Source organism: Melampsora larici-populina (assembly GCF_000204055.1).
Source record: "Melampsora larici-populina 98AG31 unplaced genomic scaffold MELLAscaffold_2, whole genome shotgun sequence".
NCBI lineage: Eukaryota > Fungi > Basidiomycota > Pucciniomycetes > Pucciniales > Melampsoraceae > Melampsora > Melampsora laricis-populina.
Window position 1 is genome coordinate 856,701 of NW_006768766.1, and position 24,818 is coordinate 881,518.

Genomic DNA, 24,818 nt, shown 5'->3' on the forward strand with positions numbered 1-24,818 from the left:
CTTGTCACCTTTTGCTCCTTATACCCATCCTGGATATCAACATTTCAATTCTTAATTAGCAAAGTCACAACACTCTTCAGATTATCATCTTCCTTCATAGTACCATGTCATTATCAGGCTTTTACAGAGTTAATTGTCACCTTCTTGTTTGTTTCTCTAAGTAATTCTGTCCAGGCATTTATGATTCTTGGCATCTATGGAGAGATACCGTATGCCAGGTTGGTTATTGTTTTCAGCTCTGGGTGGGTTAGTTTTCCAACTATGTATGCTAAGGAGACTGATAATCTTTATCTATCATTCAGGGTTGGGATACTTGCCTCAAACATTTTCTCCTTTGTGATCCAGATGTTTATTGATCTGGACTCAGGGATCACTCTACCATCCATGGTGAGTCAGATTAATATTTGGATTTTTTTTCTAACAGTTGTAGAAATTGTTCAGCGTTCAGGTTGTATCACAATAGCTTGCGCGGTGGTGCATCTTCTCTCTCAACTCCCAGGCTGTCTCCTTGCAATTCAATTCATATTATCCTATTTTGAATACAATTGACAAGGGATATTGAATATTTCACATATTGTGTCTTTTGATACATTTGCCCAGGGGCCTGCGATGATTGGTGCAACATTTCTGGATGATACAATTCAGCTGCACTTGTGAGATTTTGGAAAACATATCTTGGGATCACATATGCTATTCTACCAATGAAAGAATTCTTCCTCTAGTATTTTTGCAATTGAAATGGTTGTAGGATTCTCCATAGGAATATTACAGTCTGCATTTCTCAAACATGTAAAGATTTTTACCGGAAGATCACTTGAAATTATATTGAGTAGCGTGATGTAAGATTTCCCAATTAAGAGAAAGCTTGCAGATTTCAGCTTACTGAGTGAATGTGGAAGTCTTGTGGTGAGCTAGATACAATGCTATTATTCCACAACACAATCCTGATTTTTAATCCGGTCCTGGAGCTGGGGTGGTGAGCTTTCCTTACATTTCTGGAATGCAGGAAATATTCTAACTTGTTCGACTTAGTCAACTTGAGGCAATCAAGATTAGGAGCATCTGAATAGAGGGTATTGCCCGGAAGAGGAAAGACCATTGTGTAGCAAAAGTTTCTCTTTGAGTCCTTCTCCCCCCTATGAAACTCACAACCTCTCATGCCAGGAAAGCCACATTGTGCATGAATCCCTATGCAGGCTTTGGGTTTGAAACCTACAAGGGACTATGTTCAGTTTGGGCCTGTAGGCTCTCATCAATGGCCTATAGGCCATATATATGACCTTACAGACCCTCCTTCAAAGATGGTCTGCAAGCCAACATTCCACTGCTGTGCAATTGGTGACCTGTGTTATGTTGAAAATGACCCAAATACAGGCCATTTGCAATCCCAACTGTAGACCGGAATTTTCTCCCCATGGTGTATGAATCAATATAGATAATATATGTTTTGGTAAGCTTTTGCGTCCATGATAAATTCATTGGTTTCTCTATTAACTGATGAAATCTTCTTGTAATTCTATGTAATTCAAAACAAGAATCAATTTCCAATGTGTTTCTTCATGATGGCTGAGTTATTGCCTGAATGTTGGAACTCAGGTGATTGTACCTTTGACAAAATTAATGAAAAAATAAGGTATGAACTGACCTTCATTGTACAATCTTGGAACTCAATCAAAGCTTCCAGTTTGGTTCTTCTTATAGCTCAAACTTTCTCAAATTGAAATATTTTTTGGTTAAGTTTGATTGAAATCTCTTGAATTTTTTTTGGTTCTTGATCACTTCATTGACTGCTTAAGTACCAATGATTGTTTTTTCCTTGATGAATTTAAACAAAAAATCACCCTTTACAAACTTTTCTGATTGATTAAGGGATCGTAGAAATTTACGATCATCCATTTGCGGTCTTTAAAGACCGGAAAGCATGATGACCGCAAAAGTATAATATTCCCGGGTGAAAAGTCAAATTTACAGTCAAACCCTAATTGAGAATGTCCGCAAAAAAAAAAGTCGTAAAAAAAAGTACTGAAAATTACCACCCTGTACCTAGAATATTTAATTTTGCGAGCGAACTTTTACGTACCATGATGATTGCAAATGATTTACGTTGCAAAAGTACACGATTTGTCCCAATTTGACACTTTCACAGCTCACGTCTCACAGACATCGAAAGTCACCGCAAAACGAACGACTCAAAAGTATACAATCTCGCACGAAATAATTAATTTCGCGGTCAAAGACCTTACCGATCCAACGGATTGATGAAGGACATTACCAATCCAGGACCAAGGATTGACGCCTTTTGCAATAATTGCCAACCACGTTCCATGAGAAGTGAAGTAATAATGCCATTCCATGAAGAAAGAGAAGCACCCCGTCCTTCTATTTTCATTTTATTTATCTCATTCATCAATCTTACCGTAATCATCAGTTGACAATATCAACTTTCCTACTGTATCGAAAGCTTTCGAAAATATCCAGAACTTACACCTTCTTTCCACTTATCGTTTCATTTCAACTAATTCGTAATCTTATCGTATCTCAACTAATTCGACATTATCTTATAATCATAATCACTCATTAATTTTACATCTCATCAATTTTACAACTTAATTATTCACAAACATGCGCAAAAAACAACTGAGTGACAGTAGTAGCGACTCTAGCCGGAACTCTGACTTACAAGACGAAAATGATGATACACATGTATCCGACTCTGACGCTGAAGTAGAAGACAAACACCAATCTGACGCTGAAGTTCAAGATGAACAAGAATACGACACTTATGAACAAGACGCAAAAGAATCTGATGTGTATGAAGAAGACGACAATTACGAAGATGAAGAACCCGAAATCTCAGACGATGATCATGAGTCTCCACATAAGAAAAGGATTGTATCCAATTCTTCAACTTCGTCTAAGCCTCAGAAAAACAAAATCAATTCGTCAAATTCTTCCACCTTGACAAAGCCAAAGAAACCAGGGAAGAAGACTTTCGGCCTACCTCTTGACCGCACTTCATTCAAAACCTTCATAGACGAGAACAATACTCTCGACAATCAAGGTTATCCCCTATTTCCCAATGGAAATACTGTGTTTGTGAAGCAACCAGGCCAAGCGAAAATTGTCAATTGGGGCACTTTCGGATTTGCTTATACTTCTTCTGGAGGTAAAAGCAAAGGCCCGGCGGACTGGAGAACAGTAAGGTACACTTGTTTAGGTGTCATAGTCTGCGAAAGCCTACATTGTGAATATCTTGGCTCGCCTGCGACAGCAAGTGCCAAAAGATCCGAATGGATGAGCACGTGAGTTCATAAGTTTTCTTTTCAATTCTTACCATCAATGTTTTAGTTTTTGATATTTTCCTACTGTGATGTGATTTCCGATCTGACTGATGATCTTCCCTACATTTATCGTTTGTATATGTTAGAACACAGAAATGTCCAGCTGCAAGATGCTCTGGCAATCTTCGTTACTTGAAATGTACCAACACTTTGTGTCGATTGGACGAACATGAAAGTGGTTGGGGAATTATACGACACTCCGGATTCCATCAGCATCAATGGCCTCGACGTGGCAAGCCTGATAAATTGTCTTTGGAGAAATTTGGCAAACGTGTGGTCGAAAATCCGGGAGTAGGTCCTTTACAAAACAAGGTATGATCTTTACCTTATCTATTTAGTCATATATGAATAACTGACTACAACTTACCTCAAATCAGGTTGGTAGAGCTCCTGCAGGAAAGCAGGAGATTGTCACTGATACGAATATCCATGGGGCTTTTGGAAATCTACATCGAACAGGTTATTATCGACGCAAGCTCCTTGAAGCCGCTGGTGTAATCCCCGTAAAAAAACTTCCAGGCGCGGCTGATAACTTCATCTTGGATATGGACCATTGGGCCGAGTAAGTAGTTGTCAAAATATATTTCTTACTTAATCAGTATATTAGCATTAATATAAATGAAAAATATTTTCCAGGCGCGGTTTGACTGTGGTATCTGTGTCCATGAAGCGGCACAATATGCACCTTACATTTCAAACCGAATGGATGCAACAGCAGCTTTTGGCTCGAGACGAAAATCAACGGGTTCATGGAGGCGGCCTACTCTCTGACGTCACTTACAAGTTTTTCAAGAATGGGTACCTTCTATCAACTTCAATGTACCACGAGGATCTGCGACGCTGGATTCCTATACAACTCACATGGCTCAAAGGACTTAGTGAAGAACACTACGCCTCACACTTCCGTACGCTTATGAAGCAAATGAAGCGCGCCGATGTGACTGCAACCGAATGCGATACACTGGTCCGTCAAGTAGTAGATTTTTCTGTGGCGCAGAAAAATGGATTTATTAAGGCGTACATGAAGGTCTTCAAAGAGAATGATCGTGCCGTTGCTCTTTCTAAACTTCAAGGGTGTCATGAACACTTTCGAGCACAGGTGACACGTGTTAAGCGCAACCGGGCTATCATACACCCAAATGATGAGGTATGTAATATTTTTGTCTTATCACGTTTTACTTTAAACTTACTACTTTGTTTGAATCTGCTTGTAAAGGAATCTTTTGAATTACAAGCATCTTCTCTTTTGAAAGCAGACCGGCCAGGCGGACTCACTTTTGATCAGAAACTGGCGAAAATGATCAAGGAATTTCCAAAGGCCAAACGATGGCTTGAGTGGTGGAAAGCTTCGGACGTCAAGTCGTTGCTTTTCAAATCCAGACTCAAACAGATTGACGATGATGGTCTTTGTGACAATATCATGCCTACAACCACTAATGCACAGGAGTCTTTGCATAGAGTTTATTACATGATATCGTGCGTGTTTGTCATTTTTTTTTTCAATTTATTCTAATTTAATTTTTTTTTCATCTGGCAGCAAAGGAAACTGCACAATACAAATTGGTATTGTGCAGTTATATGCGTTGGTGGCCTGTCTCGAAAGAGACCACGAGGACCGGCGTCGCGGCGTTCCAATAGTATATGGTGATGAGGCTAAGAATTACAAAAAAGTTGCTCAGCTTTTAGGATGGGCGAAGAAGTCTCAAAAGCAGCGCGAAGCAAAAAATGATGGAAGACCACCAGATACAACAGATGCTTTGTTAGGACGACCCAAGAAACTTGGACGGCCTAAAGGGTCTTTAAATGTCGACCGCAACCCTGTTACTACGTACCAAGGTTTTACCGCTTCCACAACGCCAGGTCGACAATTTAGGTGCTGGCTTGACTCCATGACAGAATGCTTATATGCTATTCATACGCCCGTTTGGTACACTAAGTCCAGCGGCAAATCAGACCACATATACTCTAAGCTGTTGACTCTCTTTTCGTCCAGGACCACCTGGGAATTGGGTCAGGCAGGAAAGATACGAGGCATCCTTTCAAATGGCCAAAATACGCTCCACGCCGCGATCCAACAACGATTTCCGGGAAGTTTTCTGAATGATCAATACGCGTCTGCTGATCAATTCTTCAGCGGAATATTTGATTGTGAAACTCGACCCAAACAGCCAGCATCACCAGCTATTACTCAAACTTTGTTTCGTATTGGCCTCAGAAGAACTTATACTTGTCCAAAGAACGAGGATCATGTATTAGTTGAAGTATCACAACTTAACTCTATTATGTTATTGCACGAGAATTTTGACGATGATACTGCTTATTCTGATGCGGCTCAAGTGCTCCATGAATGGGCTACCACCGGCCACCATCAATCTTCACAACAATATTGTAAGACCTGCAAGACGAAGGAAAATCCTCATGCCCAGCCTTACGAAGCATTCCACACCAAACTGTGTCTTGATACCCCACCTCCTCATCTACATATACAAATTGATGTCGCATATCTTCATCAAACCAATACCTCCGAAGCATTCAAGATGATGAAAGAATGCGACTTACCTTATGAAATGATACTCGACGGTACTATTTACTTGATGCGCGCTCGGGGTTTTTGGGATGGGAGTCATTACTGGTGTCAAGTTGTTCGTACAGTTGGCAGTCTCACCGGTGTATGGCGACACAATGATATAGAAAATGCGGGAATAGCCACATTGCTATCTACTGATTTGAAGTCAATTGGTGGACAAATACCTTATACATCTTGGGTTATGTATTCCCAAGCGCCGACGTCAAAAGAAACCTTGATCATCAAGACTGCGACAGCCAAAATCAACCATTCTTTAGGGCAAAAGGAGGTACTTGTTCGACCATTTTCACAACCGGTTGATGAGGAGATTGAAGAACGTGCAGAAGAAGAACAAGGTCAAATAATTTTTCACCTTTATTAATTCTAATATATTGATCTTTTTTCTTTCTTTGTCCTTTGTCTTTCATTTAGCTGAGAATGATCAGACTGAATGCGACAATGAAGATGTCCCTTTGGCAAACAAGGAAAATCTAACAAACAAAAACAAACAAAAAGTTAAGCGTGAAACAGTTGATGATATTGCTCCCTTGGCGAAGAGGAAAAAGTTAACAAAAAACAAATCAAAACTAGGTAAGCATCTTAATTTGTTTTTCTGATGTTCTGCAATGCTTATTTTGCTTCTTCTCTTCTTTAAATATTGTGAAGATGAAGATGTCGATGTTCCGTTGGCAAAGAGTAAGAATTTAAACAAACGTAACCGTGGTAGACCGAGGAGGATACGCGAAAAAGAGGAGGAAGTGAGACTGAAACAACAAGTTGAAGACCAACAGGTAGGAGTTGTTTTGAAGAAAGAAGACGTAGAGTTGGTAGATAAAGGTGCCAAAAGAGCTAGAGGTTGGAAGGGATGGGCGATTGTGGAAGAAGATGAGGAAGCGGAGGTGGTGGCAAAGGACGAGGAGGAGGTCGACATCGAAGAGCCTCATGGTCATGGTAACGCACGGAAGTCCAAGCGTACCAGGTGTAAGAGATCGTAACAACGTATTTTATTTATTTTATATAGTCTCTCCTTTCATGTTTCATTTGGCCCCTTTCTTATCTTCTAATTTTTTGTTTTGTCGTCACTCATTCATGTTCCTTTTTTGATTCATATTTCACTCATTGTTTGTGTTTTGTTCTTTATTTTCAGTTTTTCTTCTTGAATTTTGTTTTTGTTACGTAATACACCAATGTCCCTTTTGACGACTGTAAAATTTTGATCACAAAATTATATTTTGCGGCCACTACTCTTCACTTTTGCGAGGCAATTTTTTTACGATTTTTCACAGTCTATATGTCACGTAAAATATTGATTGCAAAAATATATATGACTTCAAAATTTTTCACTTTTACGTGCTTTCTCATTTACGGATCATAAAGTCCGCAAAACAAAGCTCACAAAATTGTAGTAAGTGGCAACCGTGGCTCAATTTTACGGTCAATTTTTTACAATCTTTTTTTTTGCGAGCTTGCGAAAATGAAGAATGCTTGTAAAAAAAAAAGAAATTCCCGCGTAAGATTGAATTTTACGGTCATCAAGCTTTCCGGTCTATAATGACCGCAAATTGATGATCGCAAATTCCTCACACCCCATTGATTAAGCCGTGGATCCTGTCTCATTAGGAATTTTTTTGCACCAAATTCAATGGATGTCAATTGTAAGCTTGAGATGCTTAGTAAATTTTGAAAGGGCAAGGCATGCACACACACAACAAACAAGTATTATTAAGTCTTAATATTGATGTTCAAATTGCTGTATTGATTTGTATGCTGAACAAGAAGATGTTGATCCATCTTCACCAAGCAATCCACTCACTGCAATCCACTCTGTAACAACATCCTCCACTTCACAACTTGATGGTCCTTCAGTTTCTGAGAGAGTGAGCAGTTATTGCCTTACACTTGGTTCATTATGATTACTAACTGGTCTGCTCAACTTTTACATACAGTCTGCGCTGCCAGAAAAGATACCTCGGTTTGGGAAATCAGAGGTATCCTTGGTACATTCCCTTGGACGGTGTGTCCAAGGAATTAACCCAAGGCTTTCTTTGGCCCCAGAGATTGCCTCGGATCAATTTCTTCCACACCTCTGTTGGCAGTGCTGCAAAAGAAGACATTGTGTAGATTACCAATGCAAGCAAGTACAAAAAGCTTGGTCTTTTGCTCTGTCTGACAACCTTGATCAGCCATGATTATATCAAGAGGTTTCATCCAACGAAGTAATTACAGACAAACCAACCATGGGGGAAACATTGGCAACGGGTAAGAAAGGGTTAGAATCAAGAGATGGTCTTATTATTAATCCCCATAGAGATGAAGGTCTTCAAGTTATAGGTGTAGTCAGATGTGCACCTTTTGAAAAAAACGACTGATGATGAACATAATGAAATAAATGTTGCATACATTGTATCTGAAAAGGGCTTTACCAATGAGGTTACTGGGAATGCACAATAGATAGATGGATGGATGGCGTGTACTGGATACCACAAGTGCTATCAATCTGGGGAGGCTGTTGGTGAGTTTTCTTCCTTTCTCCTCCTTTCTATCTCTCTACCCAATCCTTCAAAAAATGACATTTTGAAATCTGCATTAGGATCTTACAGGCCCTTTGAGACGATACAAAAAAAGCCAGTCCTTTTGCAGAATAAAAGAGCCGTCTTCCATATTGCACAAGTCTTGACAAGTCCTACACTTGTTGATTCAAAGAGTTTGGTGGACCTATGTTGAACTTCAAAAATCCAATGCTTTGTCCTTTGGAGTCCTTGATCACACAGAAGGACTAAATCCAGACAGCTATGGTGGTAATCTTAACTTCACTTTGAATAGATTCTGTGGTGTAGCTAATGTAGATCAGAATACTTCTGGTGGATGGTCTCATGGGATATTTTTCCATCAAACAAAAGGTGTGGGAAGATGGGGACCAAAGATGCTGCATTTGATTTTACTGTTGGTGAATGTTTCTGGGCTGATCATGACGTTCTCTTTGATTTCCCTACCTGTGACAGTATTGTTGAGATTTTATGGTGTGGCAGCATAGATAGGCACTGTGCACTTTGATCTGAAAAATGTCAGATCTTCACAAGGGTTGGAACCTCAGTCAGATCAGCAAGAAGTATGCTAATACTTGTAAAGGAATTATCAACCTCACAGCAGATTATGTCAAAGTAGTAGACAAAGGTAGAAAAAAAAGAGAAAAAGTACAAAGTGTCTGATAAAGAAGGTGAAAAAGAAGATGAGGAAGAAACACCCAACAAAATCATGGGTCATGGGTGTACTACTTTTATTTCTAGTTATTGAGAACCAGAATCAATCACCCACCAAAAGAAATCAAATAATGCATGAATTGAATTGTTTTCCCTTTCTCACTAATGAATCAAAACAATACGTTAATTAAGACAATTTTACCTATAATTTTTGTGCATTTGATTGTTTGAATCCTCATCATTGAGTATTATATCTCAGTCAGATAAACCCTGAATCAAAAAAATTGAACAGCTTTGCTTGAAGTCAATGGTTCAGTTTAACCTAGCCAAATAAATGCAAACATGATTTGCAAAAAGCAGGAGAAACTTGAATGTTATTTTTCAAAGTGATCCTATTGGTGACAGTGGAGACGGCAAGTACTTATTTCTTCAAATATATCTATGCATAATCTTGAACTCATATATACAAATCAAAATTTCTTTCTGATTGACATACTTTTGGGTTTTAATTTTATGTTTAAATTTTTATTGTGTGATAGGGTACAGAGATCAATTGATGAAAAAATTGAATCCATACTACATAAATAGACTGGACTGTGGAACACAACTCCCACAATTACCAGCACTTGTTAGAACACAAACTTGACCAATTCATGGGTCAGCCAAGCAGTGAGTTGGATTGAGGAATTCCAAACAGAGATTTATTAGAGCAACAACTTCAAGCAGATTTCCTTTGAATTCTAGATGAGATCATTTAGGGTAGTACCTTCAGTAAACAGATCAGGAAGCAAGGATCAAGAGGGAAATAATATTATCAAGGTTGTACAAATAGAAGAAAGTGTTTGAGTACCGTAGGATACTGAGATTTAGCAAGTACAGAAACCACAATACAGTTGAGAGAAAGTCTGTTGAGAAAGGATTCGAACAATGTACCTTCACCCACACCAGGGAACAATCCAGAGGATACACGGCATTTACTCAGTGATATGAACAAATTGCAGAAATTGAATGGAGAAGGCAAAAAAATCAGAGTCATTTGATGATGGGTGGTGCATTTGGGCGCTAGTGATAGCATCTGCACTGGAAAACTGTTGGATTGGAGGTGTTACAAGGTGGAGGAGTAGTGGGTTCAGTGTATTGGAGGTGCTCTGGGTTTTATGTCTGACTTTTCACAGCTCTCAAATTCCAGGCCAAACAGATAAGAGTGCATTCACATCAACCAATTATAGAATTTTCATTCTGTCAAATTCATAGTTTTGGTTTGATGGGGTACCATGCACTTCTGCATCTCAAGACTTACAGTATGGGAATTCTTATCAGCATGCGCTTGAGTGTGCCCAACACAGCCACAGGTACTGTACCAGTAATGGTATTGTACCCTGCAGTACCTGGAAGTATTGTACATACATCTAGGTACAATACTTCAGGCCACTTGGAGCCGGTTTTTTTCATATGGTACGTTACCAAGTATTGTACCTATCCATAGTTACAATTTCAGGTACCCAGCCTGGCCACAAAAATCTGATAGGTACTTGACCCAGTACTGTACCTAATTTGAGGTACAGTACCTGCTAGTACCTACCTACCATCAAGGGATAACTTCACCCATTGATGCTTTTGCTTGCTTAGCCTTTACTAACCCCTTGGCGCATGACACCCACTCTCCCCAATAGGCTCATTCTTTCCTATGCCCACGGCACCCTCCAACATCCAGTCAAAAGGGTGGTATGTAGTCCTCAGTCAATATCACAACTGCTCTGCTTGCAAAAGCATGTGCAGACCAATTTTTGGCCTCTGCTCAATGCTGCAAAACACGGAGCGGAGCCTGCGCAGCGCACTCCATAGGGTAGAAAGCCCTGAGCGGAGCCAATTGTTCCACTCCAGTTTGGGGCCCGGGTTGCTCCACTATATAGCGGAGCCAACCCCTGCACCCAGGCGCAAGGGTTGTTGTACACAACCATCACTTTTGCAACCCACCTTCCCATTCAACTACTATACAGCCAACCAACCCAATGGATTGTGGATCAATGAACAGGTAAAGATCAGTTTTTCTTATTCCCTTTTTTATGTACTCCAAGCCATATTTCCACTCAAGTCTAACATGTTTGTATACTTCCATGGCACCCTCCACCTTCAGGAACTCCTTGCAAACCTTGAGTCAAAGTACCCTCCAGGTACCTGGACGGTCATCTGGTAGACCCCTTTGACCACTGAGCCCAGCCAGGTTGGGTTTGTGGTGCCTCCAAAAGACTCTCAATCCTCTATTGCATCACCCACTCCAGCACCATCAGGTTTCATCTCTCAGTAATCAGCGTAACCTCAACCCCTGGCTCCAAACAACAAACAGAAGGCTTCCATTCCAAAAGCTAAGCAGACTCCACAAGGAAAGGTTAGTCAATTGATGTGATCAATCTAGGATCCAATCAAATCTCACTAAGACTTGCATTGATTTTATCTTCTAGACTTGAATGCCATTCAGTAGACGCGCTAGATCACTGTCAGGCATTCCATCAAACCGCACCTCCCCTTCAGCCAAGCAAAGCAAAGAGAATGTAAGTCACTGGTTTTTAGAATGCAACACCTGTCTTTTATCCAGCCTTTTCAACATTCTCTACACCTCCTCGTTTCTCATCTGTACCCTTTTTCTTCTATTCATCATTACGTTTAAATCCAGAACTTTGAGGTACCACAAGACCAGATTGGATATAATGAGGTTAGGTGCCTCCATGTGAAGGAACTCTTCAAGTACTTGTGTTCTTCCAAGGTATTTCTTTTCACTTATCATGTCATTGATTTCTTATCCTTATGTCAAATAAACACTAATAGCATTGACATCTTTTCTCTATTGTCTGAAATACAAATTTTGTTGGTGTCATAATGCGTACAGCGCTGGTGCAACATCATATTACAGATTATGGGGCCACTGTGACAGTAAGCCAAATTGCCCTGTATGCAAGTGTGTCACAAGGCAATAGCGGCAGGAGTTGTCCTTCCTCCATCTTACTTGGAGACACTCAAGGATGAATCTCAAAAGAAGACTAATTTGATGTCTTATTTCCAAGGACCAACATTCTCAGCTGACCTGATACATGGTACTGGTACTTTGGGTTGTCAGACATGCCCTTCCATGGGCTAGGTTTGGGGATCCAGCCCTTTGTGCGGCTTCCTTTACTGTAAAGAGTGGTGCCAAGGTTTGATCAAGAACCTGGGCAGCACAGCAATTGGTCATACTTTATTCTGGATTACATGAAAAAGCAATCAATGCAGTTAAGGTCAGTTTTCCATTGAATCCATTCTCATCACTCCTCTTGTGCTGTATCTATAACTCTTAAACTGATATGACTGTGCACTTTGTAATGAACATAGACTAATAAGGGTAAGTTCTGTTTAGTACACAATTTCTGGACTACAAAATGCAACAGATATGCCTTTATTGGAGTCACCACAAACTATATCAACAACCATTGGATCTACAAATCAACACATCTAACTCTCAAGATGGTTGCTTGGAGGCATTCTGGTGCCCTTGTAGCATCCCCAATAGGACATTTTCTGACTTTTCACAGACTTTATAAGAAGATAACACTGCCAGCATTAAAGAGGTTCCCAGATGGGGATATGGGTCATAGGGATCAGACGGCCATTGTGATATATGTAGTCACAAAGGCTGTCTGATTCCTGCAACCCATATTCCCATCTGGGAACCTCTTTAATGCTGGTAGTGTAAGTTTATTTTTAGTCTCTCTATAGAATATTTTGCTAATTTATTGTTTTAAATCCCTCTTAAATGCTGGCTCAGACCACGGACAATGGCAGTATCAATGTGCCAATGGCTGAAGCGATGCAGTCCATGTTGGGAAGTGCAGAAGATTGGGTATTCTGGCAAGCCTCCACCCATCACGTTTGATGCTAAATGTAAGAGGTAGAAATTTCTGGGTTAAAACAGATAACACGACTACAGAATCAACTATAAACAAAAGAAGATCCAAAAGTGAATCAGTAAACACAAAGTGGAAAAATATCCAGAACTTACTAGTACGCCTGCAGTGTGACATCACCAAAAAACAGGTCAAATCAAAGAAAAACAAAGAAGACAGCCTATCTAGAGGCTTAGGAGAGAATGATCAAACAAAGGAGTGAATAGAGATAGAACTGCCTGTGGATTTGAGATTGTAGTTAAAGGAGGCATGATTTCACCAAAGACAGAACACAAGATCAGATTATTTCTTCATAATGTGAAAGGTGTATTGCCATGGAGAGGAGATAGTGTACAAACTCACATGCCGTCAGGAGGATGGGCAGAAGCAACCTTAATAAACTACAATAGCAGGGTTGCAAAATTAATAAAATTTTCAAATGAAAGGTGTTATGGAAGGGACAAATTATTGCCCTTATCAATAGAGATCTTATATGTGTTTGTAGTGTGGGCAGGAAATAAAATAGAAGCTGGAGAGGAGAAAAGAGGAAATGTTCAGGAGGCTTCAACAGTGGAAGTAGAGACATTGAAAAAGTATGTCACTGTGATAAAGTGTTGGCACTTATTTCACAACAAGGAATACCCAAAACATGATCATTTGGAACTATTGGTCTTGCTTAATCCTTTGAGAATAGCCAAAATAGCAATCAGGGAAGCGGATAAAGAGAATAAGAAACCAGTCATGTTGAAGCACTTAGTACAACCCTTATGGGGCCTGTCAAACAGGAGCAAGAGGGACCATATGGCGTTGAGGATAGCCTTGTTGGCCTTTTGGGGCATGGGGAGGTTAGGCAAATTAGTCACAGATGACAAGGCAAGAAGATGATATGACTGAAAGACTCACAAGTGACCGGGAACAGAGGGAAAGTAATGATTGCTTTATTTAATGCCAAAACGGTGCAGCCGGGACAAGTACAATATATCAAATTAAAAGCACCACAGTCTTATCTTGACGCAACAACAGCACTGAAAAGGATGGTTAGAGACAACAAGACTGGCCCAACAGACCCGCTCTTTTCATACCTGGAGAAAAACAGAGAAAGAGGAACAATATCAAAGACCAAATTGATGGGGATTTATAAACAGGTGTGGAAGGCAAGTGACAAAAATTCTTACCCATCAGGGCACTCGTTTAGTATGGGAGGTGCCTCCTTCAGATGGAATGAGAAGAGGCCAATTGATGAATTGACCACAATAGGGAGATGGCAATCAAAAGTGTATCAATGGTATCTCAGGAAGGACACTAAAGAAGACAAGAGACAAACTAAAAAACTAGCAAATCTACTTGCGTTCAAAGAGTGGCAAGCATTGGAAAAAGTAAGTAACTCCTAACAAATGTTATGATTAATGGTGGGAAGTTGATGATCGGATATGTTGCAGAAGTCAGAAACTTAGGAAGAGCTTCTGGTAAGGAAGGGAAATGATTTGAAGGGAAGCGGGAATGGTTTGGGGGAAGAGGCAAAATGAATGAGGAAGATAAGAAAAGAGGAGATCATACAAATTGAATTTAAAGTTTGGTAGAGTTGAATTGTGGATCCGTGAAATACCGAGTTCGATTAGATGCACACGAGGATCTGGACTGATGTTGTAGACAGGTTTTTGATGAGCTCAGGATGCCAACCCTCCAGAGATTGGGAGGTAGAAAACCCTTTCTCGGACAGGCAGTCCCCGTCTCACGGCCCACCCCACACCAGATTGGAACCTTAATAAGGCAGAGAGCTACATAAAGATTGCTTGACTTAAAAAGGATGGATAATACAAAACACTGAGATGAGATCACACATAGAAGAAATATAACTTTGAATCGATGTTGAACTATGAATGATCTATGAATGAAATAAAAGCCGTAAAACAAAAGTTGGAATAACAAAAACAAATGAGAATTCCAACTACATGTGACTCAATGAGAGCTGAACAAGGAATAGTCAAAATATGGACTTTCAACAACAATAATCAGATGATTAATCACAACAGTAATTTGATTAATTTACAATATGATCAAGTCATAAAACTAAAGGCACAACCATGTTTCCCAGCAAGACTGGATTATACTCTCAATTGGTACTCTGAATTTGAAGGTTTAAACAACTTGCAAATGAAATTCCATTATTAAATATTACATGGTCAGCCTACCTTGTTTGCAGGTCACTCCAACAATCAAACACCTCATCAGAAATACCACTCAGCAATAGACAGAAATCACTTGGCACTTAGAGTCAAAATCTAGCAGGATCCAGCTTCTATGGGATTTTATCTATGCCATAGTATATCTCTTAGCAATAAATAAAAGCTCTGTGATCAGATTACTGAAAATGAGTTCAATTGGGCAATTGCCAAAGCTTCCAAGTAAGGTATGTAAGCTCAATTGATTACAAATTCTGATCAAACAATTTATATTATGCTCTGAGATTCATCTGACTTGTGCGTTATCTTGAATTGTTTGCACTGCTGTACGTATATACTTGGCTCTTGCACATTTACATCATTGTGACCAGCTTCTGACTGAATCTCCAGATAAACAATGGCTTCTCTCCTTAGGGATGCTGCCATAGTGTTAGACACTACACAAAATGTAATCTTTACCGGGCGGTAAAGAAAACTACTGACATAGAAAAATCCTCAGGCCACAGGAAGAGAGCTAAAAATCTGAAAAAATATTCACCTCATTCCTAGATGTTGGGGCATTATGATGAGTTTTTTTTCTATTTTACACGCAGATATTGGTTAATGTACTCAAAATGAAGGCTGAAAATCATCAGCAACCCACCTGCAACAATACCTGGGATTTGGGTCATGATTATGAAGACAATATTTTGTAGTCTAAAAACTTCAATAACTTTGTCAATTCTGCTCCAAATAACTCGATTTTTAGTTCATTCGGAAGCTGGCCCATTCTTCTTTACTCTTCATAGAGGTAGCAAGGTGTTATCCAGTCATGTAACCGCTCTACATATGTTCAAATGGTTCTGGATAAATAGCTCTGCAGGATCTTTTGCAGACCAGATACAGATGTGATGTCTGGATGACCAATGTAAAGAAAGGACTCACCTTTTTGATGAACTAGAAATCGAGTGATTTGATTCAGAACTGCAAAAGTTATTGATGTTTCAAGATTCCAAAATCCTGTTTTCAAAGTCATGGGCCAAATTTCAGGTAGTGTTACAGGTGGGTTTTTGGTAATTCTCAGCCTTTATTTTCAGATTTTTAGCCCTCTTTGTGTTGCCTCAGGATTTTTCTTCTTCACCGCCCGGTAAAGATTACATTTTGTGTGGTGAGAGTCCCTAGCAAACAGCAAGCTGAAGTCCTTGAAGACGATTTGGCTGAACAACGTACAAAACTACTCAAGGTCGTTGAGAAATTGATCAAGCCGCTTTTTTGTCTGATCAATCTGCTTTCACTCACAGACTCATCAACTAATGTGACACTGACAATTTGTACCCTACCTTTACTCTTGTTTGCACCTTAAATGTACAAATAGATCCACAGAGGAAATACTGGATGACTCCAACAAACTCATTGATCTTTCCAAAGTGAGCCAAACAACTTTTCTATCTTCAATCAGGGAGTGGTTTGGTTTGATCTGGTTCAAATTGTAGTTTTTTCTGGATGGAATTCCAGAAGTGTTATTGATTTCTCCTATTTTTGAAAAGATTGGCAAGACAATAGAGATAAACAAATCAAGTATATGTAAAGAGGCATTAGGTTTTGCAAATTGATTGGATATCAATTGGCTTGTAATGGGACTAACCAGTCTTGGGAACTGGGTCAGTATTCTACTATTCACAGGGTGGTGTTTCCTAATTCAGGAATTGATGGAGAGGTTTTGGATAGGTTTTTCATGAAAGTTATCCTGATACGAAACCCACACCACAAGAAAATCCAACCATTAAATCAAAACAGAATGCCCTGACAAAGAGTTTATGGGCTTAACTTGACAGAATGGTTTTTGAAATATGACTTGGTTGTCCCAATGAAGATTTTCACTTAGATCCTTGAAGGAGTCATGTTCAAGCCTTGCAATTTTTGGTTCAGTCTTTTTGAGAAATTGTGTTTTGTAAAACTTTGTGGCTTTTCATTTTTATCGGTCTGATGTCATTTCATCTCTATTACCTGTACAAGATACAAGGGAGGTTGCAATGGTCCATGTTGGTACCAAGTCAGTAGAGTCCTTGGGCATAGGTTGGACTGCAATGCACAGTCACTTACGGTTTCTCAAACAGTTCCACAGAAACCGGTAAACCAGGAACCATCCCAATGGTGGAGGATCAGCACCAGGGCATATGCAGTCAAGACCTGGAGTCAGAAGTCATATATCAAAGAGAGACAAATGGTCATCACCTTTGGCTCCTCTCACTTTGGTTACACTTCAGACCTTAGTATTCACTTGAAGATACTATGCCCACCTCCTCTTTCTTTCCTAGCTTGTGATCCAACTTTTTTGTCCATTAGTAAAGGATGAGATAAACATTAGAAATCAAACAACCAAAACCTTTTCAATAAACCAATTAATGAAAATGATGGTTCTCACTCTTCATCTAAATTGTTATATTAATTGTTTTTTCAGAAAGTTTCTTTGTATTAACTACTAGATGTCAGAACGGCCTAGTAGAAAGAAGATAACAACAAGCAATGAATATTGAGATGGAAATTCAGTTACAAACAAGTTATCACTAGGTGCTCAAATCGATACCTCATACGTTATTGATGTCAACCAAAGTGGCGAAGTGACTTCCAAAATCACCAGCAATCAAAAACACCAAAGAGGTTTGGCCGTATCCAAGAGTTCACCTAATACTGGCAATCAACAATACCAAAGAGATTTGGTTATATCCAAGAATCTTGGTTCATCTAATCCTATTCTGGTAGACTTGGCAAAAGCTAAAGAGGGTAGGAATATGATCGGAAAATCTCAGAATCAAGGAGACATTATTGAGAATAATGAACTAAAGGATTTGGTGATCCTGGAATGTGCAATATGCTCCTTTAGAGGTCTTGCTTGGTTAGCAGAATTGACTTACAACTTATCCCATGGCAATACAGTGTGGATCAATTTGGTGTGGTGTAGTGACTTTGTCCAAATGACAAACACCTCCAACTCCTTTACCTTGTGTGTTTGTGGTGCAAATACTGCTGAAGCGGGCAGTGCGCAGCACATCACAGGCCCCATCTACTAGGCTCTGGAAGGCCAGAGCCTACCACTCACTCCATGAAAGATTCATGGAAGATTCACAAAGATTTCAAAATGACTTCAACATAATATCATATGGGGCCATTTGCCTGTCCGACCACCAAAATTCCAATGTCATCATATGATGTCATAAAACTGTACACACCTGCTCCTGTATTCACAGATCAAGAATATATAGTCTATTAAACTTTATCATGTAAATTGACTGAGTTATTGAGGTTTGAAAAAAAATCACTGATAAAAAATATTATTTTTGTATATCTTCAATCTTTGTCAATATACATATACATGTTAAATTTGATAATATTTTCCGCACTATGTTTCTCCACATTTCTGTTCCCTACAGCCTTTGTCTATGGGTAGTATTTTTATATGTAATTGTGGAATATATACAGAAGTTGGATTTCCTGAAGTTCTTTGACCTTGAGGCAAATTGTGATGAAACACAGGGCCCAAATTAGGCACAAATGGACTGATATGCATGTAAATAATAATTTCCAAAAGTTTCTGCCATCAATTTATTCATATCCTTCCTAGAATCAACAAATCAGGGAAAGATTGGACTGCCCATGTAGAATTCACAATTACATATAGAAATATGCCTTTTGGACAAAGGCCACAAAAACAAAAAATGTAGAAACATGTATTGTACTAGTCTATTTGCAAAAGATATGACCCATTAGTCGGGGCCGGCGCAGTAAATGTGTTGTATCTTTTCCGAATAGACTTGTACAGTGGAATATAAAATTTATTTTATATGTATATTGATAAAGATTTAAGATATCCCAGATCCCAGTCTTATGTATAGTACAAAAATAGTATTTTTTATCCGTGATTTTTTTTTCAAACAATAACTCAGTCAATTTACATGATAAAGTTTAATAGACTACATCTTCTTGATCTGTGAATATAGGAGCAGGTGTGTACAGATTTATGACATCATATGATGACATTGGAATTTTGGTGGTTGGACGGGCAAATGGCCCCATATGATATTACCTAGTTGCTGGGGGCTGTGCATATTGCTCAACCGTCAGCTTGTGTCCAGTAAAGGCAATTTTACAATGGCTTGTCACCACCACAGTTGGTTCAGACTTGTTATTTGGCTATACCTTGCCGGACAGACCACAATGAGACTTGACTCGTTCCATGGTGGCCATACACTGCATCATATTTGGGAGGCTCATGGCTGGCTTGGCATTCCAGAACACTCCTTCCGTGTTTCAGGTGCTGAGAATACCACACAACCATATCATTTATCTAGGTCATTGGACCTTGCAGTGTTACTGCCTTTACCTTTGAGAGTATTCAGCAACTGATCAGGCAGAGACTGCTGAGTTGTTGAACACAGCTAGCATGCGGCAAGTGTGAGGGAGATACATCTCAGGTTAACACAAGAATGGGGCTTTGCATAGGCTCAGGCTTGCACTTAAACCCAAGTTTACAACTTTGACAATATCCTTATAGTTTCAATTTACACTTATGAATTCAACAGTCAGAGATACCATCACTTGATAAGTCAGTCTTGGATCAGGTTTGTGTAAGTTATTGCAACACAATCCATGAATATCTAGTCTTCAATCAGACCCAGGATATATGGATTCAGGCAATGTGAAAAGCCATATAAACACCTCCTGAACTTCCAGCACATCCTCATGTTGACCACAGTGGCCTCATTCATGACTGGTCTATGTGGTGGATGTACCAATGAGCTGAAGGAAGTGTTGAATTTCAACATGAAATCTGACTTTACTTACATCAAGATGTATCAACTTCTTGGGAATCTGAGGTGGAGGAATTCTATCCAATGCAGAAGTCAGCAGTCAATTCAATACAAATTCACCATTGACCACCCCCATGTGTGCCTTACCACTTACAAGGCCCCAATAGAACAACTGTAAAACAAGAAAATAGTCAGCAAGAGAGCAAGGAGTAAACAGATCTCACACCAATCAAACCATCTAGACAATCAATGATGAAGGTCTAATACAAATCCTTCTACCATGAAACTCAAGGAAACTGAGGCTACAAAGAGTTTAAAACATTAAATCTGCAAGTCTGCATCTCTGCCAAAAATGTTTTGCTCAAATCAAGGCATCTGGAGTGATGTGTCTCAATGGTATATGATAGTCAATCCAGGTAAGCTGAATGTCATTGTACTCACTGGGGGACCTACTGTGATATTTTCAAGAAGTCATCAAAATGAGCAAACAAATTTTGTTGAATTATTATTGCCATCAGATCTTAGTATCCAAGCCGATTCATTAGCATATCCTTTTGTTGAGTGAGAATTTGTTCTTGATGATGTTGAATCACAATTCCATTGGCTTCCCAAACAGGATGGACAATATCAAAAATGCAGCTTCATTTATTTTGTAATGGGATTGTGAGCAGAAGTTGGGTACAAAAGGTGTGTAGTAAGGTGATTGCTAGTTATGTGTTTATATTTATCAGTTCAAGATTTACGAAAAACCATGAACACATACATGCATAAACAATCAACAGCATAATATCATAAGCCATAGGCTGGAATATGACTGCATCAGGCTGTGACAGGTATATCATTTCTAGTCTTTGAAACACAGTATCTAGTCTCAAGACTTCCAATAGATGCAGTCACCATGTCGGTATCCTTGTAGCATGTCGACGTGCACACACGGAGAGTTTTAAAAAAAACAGAAAGGTGTTTGGTAGGCTTTAGACTGAGATTGGTGCCAAGCACCCTTTGTGAATGATAATTTGACAAAAGAATTTGTGGGATCCTTTGTCAGCAGTTGAGGTCAACTGAGTGCCAACGTCCCAGTTGACAAAGGGAAGACATGCCTATTGTGGAGACCTCTTTAATGGCTCTTTCAAGTATGTATCAAAAGTATTTGGTGTGTGCACGTCGACGTGCTACACGGATACGGACACGGTGAGTATGTTTTTGAGTTTGCCTGTGTTTCTCACAACAAAACATCTTATCTGAACTAAGCCACATGATCTAGCATTTTTATCAGGTAGTAAATAAAATCTCCTTTTCTGATTTATGACCCACAATTCTTCCAAGCTCCTGTAGGATGAATTCGGAATCATATCTCCCCATCTCAACTTATTAAATTCTGGTGGGGGAGGATAGCAGCTCCTCAAGTGTCCATCCAACATTAGATCGTGCAATTGTTGACTCCTCCATGAACCAGGATTGAATTGATGACTCTTAATTGTTGGCTAGTACTGAGAAAGACCAAAAAGATCTCAGATATGTGTAAAAAAGGTTGTCTGGCAAGGTTTCTGAGGCACAGGATTCTCTTATATCTGGTACTTCTTGCCACTCAGCGTTGGATGGCAACGACACACACATTATCCTTTGAACAGACGGTGGCAAATACCATTATACAGTTAAAGAAAAGCAATCCTACAAAAATCAATGTAGCTGCAGCCAAGGAAAAAGGGATTCAAAAGGATCCATTGAACAGTTGTTTCTTTCTGGATCAAATGAATCCGCCGGCTCTCCTATTGCTGCTACCACAGATCTTTCAAATTACACAAACCTGACCCCTATGTCTGAAGGCTATGAGTTCCACGGATGTGATTTGGCTCCGGGAAACATTAACTCAAACTCTATTTACAGTCAAGCTGATCAGTCTCAGGGAACAATGGATGACTCAATGTCCATTGACTTTCAAATCTCTCCATCTTTGACTCAGCGGGAGTCAAATCCAATTTTCAGTCAATCTGAGTCATCTGCTCAGAAATCAACTGTGTCACCTCAGACTCAGACGCCAACTGATACATCAATGGCCCCAGTCAATCCGTTCAAGTCCAAGGACAAGAGAAAGATTTTGAGGGGCTTGATGCCCAGGAAAAAGACCAGTAAAGCTGTTGTGATCCCAAATAATCAGGAAGCTGATCAGCAACTTATTCCACCCCCAATTACTTATCAGAGAAATGACAAAATGACTTCTAGAGGAGGTATTGAAGAAAAGGAACCCTGCATCAAACAATGATATAGCCACAAGGTGAAGAAATAATGTATTGAATGTTAGAGCCCTGGTTAATGGTGGCAGCATATGATCAAATGTTTCAAAAATTCTTTTAATCATTTACAAGAAGGGTTTAATTGATGGGGGAGGTTTTCAAGCTATTTAGCCTTTGTGAACCATGGTCATGTGATTCGCATAAGTTGTTAAAGATGTTTGCAGGATCTGTTTGATAAGCAAGGTCAAACTGAATTATTTACTCAACCCCCGCCAAGGTCATAGAGTATAGATAATCCTTTGTCGTGTTGAAAACAGATGGTCTGTTGGGATATTTGACCACAGAATCTTAATCTTGCTTCTGTATGCTTTTTCTTCACTATTCCTGTGTACTAGCTGCTACATTCTCTACTAAGGTCGGAAATTGAACAACAATGAGTGGACCAGATCAACTGTACATACATTTTATGTGGGTGTGCTGTGTATCCTAGTAACAGAATTCCACATGCAGTGGTAGAAGACACAACAAATGTAAGGCTTGGTTTACCAAAATACTGGGCTGTAATTACGTAGTTGCCACAGATCATAGTGATGAAATGTGGCTTAGCTTTTAGCATGAAGCTTTAAGATCTCATTTGCCTCACCCAAATTGGGGTTCATTGAGGCTCAACTCGGGAGGTCTCTTTCCTCTGTCCAAGTCAGGTTAATAACTTTCCAATCAGGATACTAGGGCAAGAAACTTTATACACAGTGACCATCCACCCCGATAATCCATCTCCATTGTGAAACCCAAAACATTTGTTCCTTTTGCAAGTAAAAAACAAGATGGTGGACAGGTTTTGAAAAACTAACTATCCAAAGAAGTGAATTATGGTATTCAAACCTCGAAATTAATTTGTGCAGGTTTGGTGCAAGTTCTGTGCAAGATATGAATAGAACTTGCACGGATCTTGCACAAAACTTGCAAGAGTCAGTCTTGCACAGTTTTTGCACGGTTTGGAACACAATAACTTGGGTTGTCAAAAAAATTAATGTGCAAGATTAGTGCAAAAAATCTTGCACAGATCAGCACATTGGTCTTGCGCAGTTCTTCCACAGGTTTGAACACCCTAAATACACAAAGAACTAAACAATGAGTGTAATACCCTACTCTTGTGATAAAGATTCAGAAAAGTATTTCATGAAACTCCAACACCACAGATTAGGATCCAAGGTTAAGTACTGATACAAGAGCCTCCACATGATCATTATGGGCTTGATGATGATTACAATGCACATTGCTGAAATTTTCTATCTTGAATCCAATATCAATATGGCTGTGAGCTGGAGTGGCATCTATGAGCTGCTGGATAGTGATCTAATGGGCTCTGGTATGTTGATATGTGTGGGTGGTGTCAGCCTGCATACTTTCAACTCCAACTTGTGGACTGTGGATCATGCCCGTGACTACACCAATTTTCTCTGTATGATATTCCATAACAGGTTACATGAGCTTGACATCCTGGGCTGAAATATCAAGGTGAGCAAGCTGAAAAGCCTTGATACTGTCAAAGTGGACCATGACCAAATACTTTCCTACTTTCCTAACTGTATCCTGCACACCCACATGATTGTTTAATCCAAAGCACACAGTGTAGTCTTGATACCAGCACTTCTTCTTCCAACATCTCAAATGTATGAAAGAGAATGGAAACTTCTTCCTAGACCCGCAAAACCAAAAATCATACAATGTAAATGGATTTCAAGAACAAAACACAACATTGATATGTCTATTGATAAATCAACAGCTTGATTAGTGGTTTCAGGTGTTCTTCAAATCCTAGGCATACATTTTTCTGAAGTTTTTTCCCCAACAAGTCATGAAGAGTCAGTGAGATTATTTTCATCAATAATGGCTAAAAATGGTTGGAAAGATGTTTCACTTGACAAAGAAAACAGTGTTTGTTAACGGTGATCTGAATGAAGATATCCACACCACGGGGCAACTTTTGGCGTATCACATGTGAACAATCAAAATCGAGGAACAGCTGGTGGTGATGTCAGGATCAGATGAAGGTCATGTGATTGAGCACACATAGTCCAACGATTGTTGATGATGTGTCCGCAACTTCAGGTCACATTTGGCTCACGTAGGACACAAAGTATTTGGCATGTGAGCTGAGTAAGGTGATGGTCACATGCTGGCTTATGCGTTTTTCACCCAATCTATACTGGATGAAGAGCACATTCACAACATGTGCCAAGCACATTGGCCAAAATGTGAGCAACTAGTCAACTTCAAAGCTGTGAAGCTCACAGATCTGCTGATTTATGAGCAACAGGTGACCTCACAGGTGAAAAGCTCACATAGCGGCCAATGTGCTCATGATGTACTCTGAGTTTGGATGATTGTAACCTTAACATCAGGTGGTCAGCACGTTGGATTAACTGGAAAAACACAATTTCACTCTGGCAATGATAAGTGAAATCTGGTATGCTGAACGCATGGACCTTGCTACACCAGTGCTGGGTGAAGCGGGAGGTTGATGATTTCATTTAAATCATTCATTTGAAAGTGATTGATTCACGTGATTCAAACTGTTCATTGTTTG

At 39.5% G+C, this 24,818-nt stretch overlaps 2 protein-coding genes across 2 annotated transcripts; both read left to right on the forward strand.

The window, feature by feature from the left end:
• Positions 1-2,622: 2,622 nt before the first annotated feature.
• Positions 2,623-4,979, forward strand: MELLADRAFT_88994 (uncharacterized protein; the record flags this gene model as incomplete). Its single annotated transcript, XM_007404207.1, has 6 exons — positions 2,623-3,302; positions 3,428-3,653; positions 3,719-3,903; positions 3,978-4,488; positions 4,558-4,817; positions 4,916-4,979. The coding sequence occupies 6 exons, from the start codon at positions 2,623-2,625 to the stop codon at positions 4,977-4,979; spliced, it is 1,926 nt and encodes a 641-aa protein (XP_007404269.1).
• A 16,831-nt stretch (positions 4,980-21,810) lies between these two features.
• On the forward strand, positions 21,811-22,257 carry MELLADRAFT_101660 (uncharacterized protein; the record flags this gene model as incomplete). Its single annotated transcript, XM_007404208.1, has 1 exon — positions 21,811-22,257. One exon carries the CDS (start codon positions 21,811-21,813, stop codon positions 22,255-22,257), a length of 447 nt encoding a protein of 148 aa, XP_007404270.1.
• Positions 22,258-24,818: the final 2,561 nt, after the last annotated feature.